The sequence below is a fragment of the Dendrobium catenatum genome, unplaced genomic scaffold, assembly GCF_001605985.2.
Source record: "Dendrobium catenatum unplaced genomic scaffold, ASM160598v2 fragScaff_scaffold_412, whole genome shotgun sequence".
Taxonomy (NCBI): Eukaryota; Viridiplantae; Streptophyta; class Magnoliopsida; order Asparagales; family Orchidaceae; genus Dendrobium; species Dendrobium catenatum.
In genome coordinates, this window is record NW_021318874.1 from 99,042 (window position 1) to 108,740 (window position 9,699).

Genomic DNA, 9,699 nt, shown 5'->3' on the forward strand with positions numbered 1-9,699 from the left:
AATGTGATATATAATTCATAATCTTGATCTTCAGCTAATGACATATCATTCAATTTCTTCTATTAGCACCAACAAAAAAATATTAATTTTTATACTAAAACGTTGTTTGAGAAGCAGTAAAAAAACAATCCCAAATTAAGCCTAAAATAATAATCATAGAGTGTTGTTGTTATCTATTGAATCAGACCAAATTTTGAACAAGGACAAGCATGTGCTATTGTTAGCTATTTGAGAGAATTTTATGTTGTGTATTGTAGATTTATCAAAGTAAATTTCTCCTTTTCCTCCATAGAAGATTAAGATTTCGTTTGGGATAATTTTCATACTATTTTTTAAAACGGATTTCTAGTATAAAAATTTCAAATTAAAAAAAAATTGTACTAGAAAGCTATTTTAGAAAGCAAGAAAGCCATCCCATACGAAGTCTTTGGATTATTTTCTTAATGCTTCTTAAAATAGCTTTCAATACAAACTATTTTAATAACAGTAAAAAAATCTTTCCAAACAAATGATTATCAGAGTTATATTTCTGAGTTTAAAAAAAAAATAGTAATTTGATATTCAAAGATATGCTATTTTAGAGATTTGATATATAAAGAAATTACTTTGTGGTAAGTATGTATATTTAAAAAAAAAAAAAACACTTTGCTCACAGCTCCACTCTGTCCGCTTGCGAATCCAACCGATGGAACTCGCAAATCGGCGATAAAATCAGCCAACGGGACGCGCCGCGCGAATCAGCGGTTGGTGGGTTCTTCAGCGATGTACCTGAAGAAGAGGGAGCTATGGGGCGGCACCGCTGCATCCATCTCCGGCGAAGGATCCGGCGGTGACGCTCGGGGACCCGGCCAAGCGGCAACCGGTCTGCCGCCGGAGACGGCGGCGACGGTGGGGGAATTGGTGTCTTCCCTTGACAGACGGAGAATGCACCGGGAGGTGACTCTTGCGCTCCGTTCAGGAATTCGGGACGCTACGGCGGATTTTTCTTTTCTCAGGCTTAGGGGACTCCGGAACCTTCTTAAATCTCTCAGATCGATCGCGAATTCCGACGACGCCATTCGCGTCTTTCGTTACTCACAAACCCTTTCAGAATTACAAGGTATTGAAGTGTCAAACATTGATATCTCATTTTCTCCATCTCGGTAGGCGCTTTTCTCATCATTTTAGGATTGGGGCTCATACTGCGGCTGGAGTTTTCGTCTTATTTTTGTTTCTGCGAGTCTCATAGGATCGACTTATTGTGGAAATTGAGAGCGGTGTACGTTTGATATGTTTTCTTAGTTGAGCGTCCTTAATCGATGCGATTAGTACATCAATTTGATTCGATGTCCGATGTTTGCATTCCCCTCGGTGGTTAGTGGAATGAATCATTGTGCATGGGTTGATCACTGGGGTCAGATTATATTCTTGTTAGATTGAATGCAAAACTAATATTTAGTGAAAATTAGTTGGGAGTTACAATACACACTAAAAGATATTAAAAAGTAAATGTCAAATGTATCATGCAGTTGTCTGCTGTAGTTTTTATGACTCGTGGGTTCTGGTAAGGATATTAGTGAGTGTGGTAATGTGCTTCAGCACTCAACATCCAAATAAAAAAAAAGAAAAAAAAAAAAAAAGAAAACTCAGTCCTGGAATCTGGATGTAGTGAAGGTCTTCTGCTTTGAGATGCTTAGTTTGTTATTCTTTTATTGAAGCCTTTAACAGGTAAAAAGATGCATGTGCTCCAAGTGCACTTTAAATGCGTCTCATTAGGATTAATTTCACATTGAGATAAATTTATCATGCAAAAATCATTCAATAGTGAACTGTATGATTTAGGTTGATAACATTTAATGTATCTTAAGGATCATTTAATCGCTTGATGTTTAAAATAATGTTTTGAAAAATAAAAAATTTACTAAATTCCTTTATTTAGTTTAATATAGTTAAAAATGTAAATATATTTATAATCCTAAAGAACATTTTCAAACTATCTCAAAGATGGTCTAAGTTTTCATTTACATGGTCCCATTCCTGCCTATGGATACAATCCAGTTAGATATTATAATTCCAATTGAGCTAGGACAATTCAATTTGATTTTAACACTATGGGATTAAGCAGTGAATGCAACAAAGAGGTTTAACAATAGTTCAATACACTTGGTATAACAAAAGTTTCAGAATTGCCAAGGTTTGAAGCATTATATGACATATCATAGCCATCAGTTAGGTTCTTCTTGATCGCCTTGACTTCCATCTCCTACTGATATTACAATGTAATTATCTAGCTATCAGAAAAATAAAGTAATATAAAATCCATAGAAGTTTTGTTGGACAAGAATCTTAGTTTCCACCAAGATATAACTATGAGATATAACATATTCATAGTTTCATACCTTATAGCTTTTTGTACGAGCATTATTTTAAATTGCACAATGTGAGGCTCGCCTCAACGCAATTCCAGTGAAAAACGTCTCGAGCATTTTTTATGAGGCTTACGCCTCATCTTGGCTGAAGCTCACCTTAAGGCGTGCCTCGCCTCGCTGGTATGAGGCATATACCTCACTTTATTTATGTATTTTTATTTAAAATTTACCTAAATTCTACATAAAAGCCCCCAAAAAAATCGCGCATTCTTGCAAGACCCAGGCTGCAACAACTTCTCAGCTGCCTCGACCTCCAACTCACCGCCTTTGTCGTAGTCATCACTGTCGTAGCCGTCATCGGGCATCACTTGAAAACCGCACGCTGCCACCATCTCCTCTATAAATTTTGGAGTATTACTCTTATCTTTATGTTGATGACAAATATTTATGAAAGAGAAAGATGACTGAAATAAATTAAAAAGCAACAGATTGGGATAACACTAGGCCTAATGATCCCTGCTTTCAGCATCTCTCTCATCAACCTTTTAATTTCATCCTTCTAAAATTGGGGGTATCGGTAGAGCCTGACGTTGATGGGTGACACTCCTTCCTTCAATGTAATGACATGCTTCTGCTCTCTTGATGGCGGCAATCCTTGAGGTGGATGTAAAACTTCACTGAATTGTTGAATTAGTGGATGTACTGAAAGAGGAACCTCTCCTCCTTCCTCCATTCTGATCCCTTCCAACCTGTGTAGTTCCACCAGGTAACCTTCCTCCATCTTCTGTATACTCCTCACCATTATTTTAAGTGAGACCATGGCCTTGGAGAGCCCTTCATCTCCCTTTATCATTACTTTTTTCCCCTCCACCACCAGCTCCATCTACAATGCCCCCCAGTTGACTTTGGTCTCCCAAACTCTGCAATCATTTTATCCCCAGGATGACATCAGTACTCCCTAGCTCCAATCGGAGGAAATACTCCCTCACCTGAACCCCCTGTATAATCAACGCTATTCCCCTATAGATCCCTTGGCCTATCTCCACTTTCACCGTACCCATCATTACCCCATAACGTCCTATATCCACCAATCTCACACCTAAGTGTTTCATAACCTGGTTGGAGATAAAGTTGTGGGTAGCTTCACTATCGATCAACACTATCGCCTCCATATCTGCTATTTCTCCATTCACTTTTATGGTATGCTATGTTGCACGGATACACCTATTTATGAGGCATGCTGTATTTGACACGTGTCAGATACAGATACGCCTCCGATACGGCACGGATACATGTCGAATACGGCTTTGCCTTGTCCAATTAAAATATTTTTTAAATTTGATCGGACACGCATATCGGACACGCTTATCGCTTCGTACTCGGTACTGCTCGGTGCTGCTCGATACTGCTCGGTACCGAGCGATACTAGAACTCAGTACTGCTCGGTACTCGGTACCGCTAGGTATTGCTCGGTACTGCTCGGTACAGAGGGGTACCGAATGGTACCAAGCAGTGCCGAGAAGGTAGAGAAAACTTTAAAGCAACTCTTATAATAAAAATTTGACCGGGCAGGTCGAACCCCGCCAGGGGGCAACGCCCCCTTGGACCCCCGGCATAGGCGCAACATATCTATACTTTTTATTAAAAATTTTCATTTTTCAAATTCATGTGGATTAATTGTGTCAATCATTTGTACTTTTAATTAAAAACTTTATCTGCTGGACAATTTATGTTTATGTTTTTGTTGTTGTACTAGACATTTAAATATTTAATGCTTATTTTTATTTTGATATTATAAGATACAATGTTAGTAATGCTACAAATAATGTTGCTTTCAATTTTTTTGTCATTTCAAATATTATGCTTTGATTAATTTGTTATTTTTTATGTATGATTTATATATTATAATGTCGTATCTGCACCGTATCCGTATCCTGTATGTTTTAGAATTGTTGTGTCCCGTATCCGTATCGTGTCATATCCGTGTCGCCGTATCTGTATCGGAGCAACATAGATGGTATGATTTGAGATAAATCCTACCACTGAGTTTAAGAATACCTCTGTCACATCTAAGTGCAACTTCTCCTCCATCTCCTCCTCTATCTCACCCTCAGCTCCCTCCTCAGTTTCCTCATCATCATAGACGGTGAGAACCTGAAGAGTTCGGTCCTTACACCTATGCCTCGGAGTATACCTCTCATTACACCTAAAATATAACCCCTTTGACATCTTCTTCTGCATCTTTTTCTCCGTCAATCTCTTGAAATTTCTCCCGCTTCCTCCTACTGGCTTTTCCCTAGTGGTCTCACAAAACCCTCCTGCTGTCGGACCTTTGGGTGCTAAAAGAGTAGTTGTCAGCTTGTAGGAGCCTCCTGAACTTCTGCTCCTGGCTCCCCTCTCATGATACCTCTGATTCTCTACCAGCTGTGCCAACTCCATGGCATCTTCCAAGTCACTAGGCCTCATGACCTTTACTGCAGCTCTAATATCTGATTTGAGTCCCTTTAGGGAATTCCCCTCTAATGTTGTCTCTGAAAAACGCTCCACCCTAATGGCCAGATGCTCGAACCTCTCACGATAGTTTGCTACTGATCTGTCATGTACCAATGCAAAGAATTGCTCATAGAAATCTTATCCCCTGTCGGTTTGGAAACATTCTAATAAAAAATCTTTGAACTCTCTCCAGCTCCGTAAGGGTCTCATCTAGTCTTTCCACTGATATCATGACAACGCCTTCCCCTCCAAACATAAGTCGGCTGCTGTCAATTTCTCCTCCGCCGTAAACTCATTGATGGCAAAGTACCTTTCCATTTTATAGATCCACCCATGTGCGTCCTCTCCCTCGAAAATGGGCATCTTCAATTTCCCCACCTTCTGATCTCCCCTGTATCTCCTTATTCCTCCATAGTTTCCCCTTTCCCAAGTACTTGACCCTCCCCAAGTCTCCCGATCTTCCCTTCCCCTTTCATACCCATAATCTCCTTCGAAATCCCCTCTCCTTCCTTCAAAATCGGCAACCTGGCGGCTATAATTTCCTTCCCTACGTTCTCAATTAGCTCCCATTTTCTCCTGCCCTCCATACACATGCTTTTCCCAAAACCTCTAGAAAGGCTCCATATGGGGTTTCCTTCTTTCACTTTACGATTTCCACCTTGTCTTCGTACCTATGAATTTCAGAATTCGCATCATTTCCTTCTGTCCCTTTTGCCCCTGATGTCGCCGTTTGGTTGTGGATTTCCAACATCTTTTTCATAATATCCCGCAAATCAGTTACATGCCCTTCCATGGAGGAAATTCTATCCTCCACCATTTTCTTTATCTGATTCATCTCCCCTTCCAGGCATTCCTCCAATGCGTCAACCTTCTTGGCTGCCATGAACAAAATATCTGAATATTGCTCTTCCGAAAATCAACAAAAAATCCTTCTTCCGGGTAAAATTTCACCGCTGAAATTTAGAAAAGTAGCCCACAATGGTCCCAAGACTTGTTTTGATACCAATTTGATAAGAAATACTTAAGTTCGCAAGCAAACCTAACAATAATTGGTGAAAACAACAAGAAAACCTCAATATCTCCAATGAAAATAATCCAAAAATAATAGATTGTATTCTAGGAATCAAACCAAAAGCAAGAACAAGCAAAGATATAATTGATCCTCAATTCGAGAGGAGGATCGTTCTCTCCCAATCTCTAGACGATAAATCTAGAGCCCAAAACCACAAAGAGAACTCCAAGAGAAATAATAAGCATGCATAACCCTAACTCTAAACAACTCTTACTATTTAATCCCTTAATTCAAACTCCTAATTCAAAAATTTCCTCCAACCCTAGCCGCCCCTCTCTCTCTCTCTCTTCTTAATTTGCTTCATATGGGGTCCACTAGGCTTGGGGGGCTTTAGGGGGGGGGGGGGGGGGGGGGTTTGGCCCGCCCCAGGTTTGTCCGTCTCCTATATACTAGAGCCGCCCTTCTTGGGCCGGCTGGGCCGGTTCAGTGAGAACCGGCCTAACACTGGTAGTGTATGATGTATTTGCTAGTAATAAGAATAAAGTTAACCATATTGTGTCATTGTTTCCCTAACTGTATCTATAGGATGCAGAAAATTGCATCATACCTGGCCTGATCTTATTTATTGATCTTAAAATGCTGAATCCTTGAAAATCTGCTGGCAATGTTTGTTATCTGGACCTTCCAATTATTATATATTTTAGCATAAAATGATATGATTGTGTTTTGCATCATGTATTTAAAGCAGTTGGTGTCCAATTGAAATATTGTCATTTGAGAACTAAAAGTTCGATTGATTAATGTTGGATTTTCTTATTTATCAGTGGTTCCTGTTCTATTCAATAATAGTTTGAAGCAACTGAAAAATGACCCGATTGTGAAATTGGATCAAATCTTTGGTGTGGAGCCTATGAAAATAAGCAGCCCTGCTACAGATTCGGAAGTTGCTCTCGCTCTTAGAGTTTTGGAAGGATGTTGTCTACTCCACCGAGGAAGTGCAGCCTTGGCTCATCAGCATAAGGCTGTTAAGGTATTTATTGTAATTAATTTGGATTGTCATTGTTCTAATGAATTCTCTTTGATATAGTTATCATTTAGTTATTTGTCAAGTACTTAAAGACTACTCCTATTTGGTTTATGGAGTCCAATATCAAAGTGATGTGTGCACATATTCTAGCTTTCAATGTGCATTGTTTATATTCTGGCTATGTTTTATGCCTTTTGCTTAGTCAGACTTCGAGGATGGTTTAAGAGATGTATTATTTAACAGAGGCTAGAATTGTTTTATGGGACTCTGATTTTCAGACTAATCTTCTGGTACAAATGGAAAGACTAGATGCTCACATTTGATGAATTATACTTTTTCTCTGAAGGAAGGGAATTAATGTTGTGCCATAATTTTGATGTTTGTTAAGTGGGATCAACGGTAAGCAAGCTTTTGGTGTTATATAGCAATGCCAGTTTCAAGGCCCTTAAAGTGCATGAGCTTAAACCAACATAATGGACAAGTTATTGGTTGCTTCAAGATGTTTCCAGTTTAAGGAATCTCTTAAATGACACCTTTTACAAAATCAACCTATGATGTTTTGATAGGAAACACTTGTAGATCTCAAGTATTTCCTATCAATCTTCGGAAAACAGCGAGAATTCTTCACAAAAATCCGCACAAAATCACAAAAACAATAGATAATTTGTATTATTTGATGAAAGGGAAACGAAAAATAGCAAGATACAATTGATCCTCTATTCGAGAGTAGGATCGATTTCTCCCAAATCTCTAGACACCGCTAGAGCCCAAAGAAAAGCCTAAATCTAGGAGATATCAAATTTCAGCCAAATTCCATATGCCCTCACCCTAGGAAAACAAACTATTTAATATATACAATTCACAAGGAAATCTCTAAACAATCCCTACATTCAAATTTCCCTCTCAACACCCTTCAAAAAGCTTCCTAAATAGCTCCTTCTACGTGTTCGGATCGCATGACATCTGCAGGAGGCGGAAGAGTTCCGTTGTTTCGCCCGTAAGCCGGTCCCGCTTGGACCGGCTGGACCGGTCTAACAATACTCCCCTCCCAAAGATCCACCTTGTCCTCAAGGTGGAAATATGCTCATGTTCCCGTGGAGGTGGCCATCCTTGAAAAAGCTTCCTAAAAGCTTCCTAAATAGCTTCAAAAAGCTTCCTAAATAGCTCCTTCTACGTGTTCGGATCGCATGACATCTGCAGGAGGCGGAAGAGTTCCGTTGTTTCGCCCGTAAGCCGGTCCCGCTTGGACCGGCTGGACCGGTCTAACAATACTCCCCTCCCAAAGATCCACCTTGTCCTCAAGGTGGAAATATGCTCATGTTCTCGTGGAGGTGGCCATCCTTGAGGTGGCTGAAAAATCTTATCAAATTGCGGAATCAAGGGTTGCACTTAAAGAGAAACATCCCCTCCCTTAAATCTGATCACATCCAACCTGTGTAGTCCCACCATATAATCTTCTCCCACCTCTTGTATGCTCCTAACCATGGTCTTAATTGATACCATGACTTTGGATAGTCCTGCATCTCCCCTTATAACTACCTTTCTCCAATCCACGATTAATTCCATCGTGAGTGCTCCCCAATTGTCCTTTGTTTCCCCTAAGGTTTGCAACCACTTTATCCCCAGGATGACATCAGTACTTCCTAACTTTAGTGGGAGAAAATCCTCCATTATCTGAATCCCCTGGATGGTCAACACCACTCCTCTACAGATCCAGGCCTTTCTCCACCTTTCTTGTACCCATCATAACCCCATAATAATCGGTGTCCACCAATTTCACTCCCAGTTGGTTGACGACCTGAGTGGAAATGAAATATGGGTAGATCCACTGTCTAGCAATACAACCACCTCCATGCCTGTTATTTCCCCCTTCACTTTCATCATATGGTTCAAAGTGAATCCTACTACTGAATTCAAGGAGACCTCCACCACATCCAGATGCAACTTGTCATCTATCTCTCTCTCACCTCCCTCATCAGTTTCCTTGTCATCACAGGCGGTGAGAACCTGAAGAGTTCGATACCTACATCTGTGCCCTGGAGTATATTTCTCATCACACCAGAAACATAAGCCTTTTGCCTTCTTCTACTGCATCTCCTTCTCTGTCAGCCTCTTAAAATTTTCCCCACTCCCTCCTACTGGCTTCTCCCTGGTGGTAGGCCTGTCAAAACCGGGTCACGGGTCGGGTTCGGGTTCAACCCAAAATTGACCCGGGTACATACGGGTCAACCCGAACCCAACCCGTTTTTCGAAACAGGTCAGTTTGCTGGACCAAACCCGACCCGCTTCGGGTCCGGGTCAACCCGACCCGACCCGTTTGACCCGAAAAAATTAAAATTAGTTTTTTGTATTTAATTACAAATAAAAATATATACCCTTAAATTAATTGTTAAATAAATTTTTAAAATGTACAACAAAACATATCATTTACAAATTACAAATCAATAAATTACAAAAAAATTACATATCATTTACAAATTAGAAATCAACAAAATGAACGAGTCGTCACTTTTCCCTTGCTCAACCAATAAGCACGGCTCAACTTCAAGTCTTCAGGCACACCACCTGTATTCACAGAACAAGGAAGAACTGTATTCTGCGAAATTAACAAGTTAGATATGATGCTCATTGCTCAGATTAAACCTTCCAAATCTTTAATCACCTTATGAGGTGTATGTTCAAATTTCAATTAACATTAGCATATTACCATCCAAGGAGACGAATTATATTTTGCATTAAGTTAGTATCTATTCATTTATATATGTAGTATATACTCATTTGACATCTACTCATATCAGTCATTTGACTTGAATATAAAT

General features: G+C 39.8%; 1 protein-coding gene across 1 annotated transcript in view; it reads left to right on the plus strand.

The window, feature by feature from the left end:
• Positions 1-627: 627 nt before the first annotated feature.
• The window catches only part of LOC110092721, a 29,018-nt gene continuing 19,946 nt past the window's right edge, over positions 628-9,699 (plus strand). The window contains exons 1-2 of the mRNA XM_020817379.2: positions 628-1,099; positions 6,678-6,883. Coding sequence (XP_020673038.1) covers positions 763-1,099; positions 6,678-6,883 — 543 coding nt within the window. The 5' untranslated portion in view covers positions 628-762. The remainder of the gene's footprint in view (positions 1,100-6,677; positions 6,884-9,699) is intronic.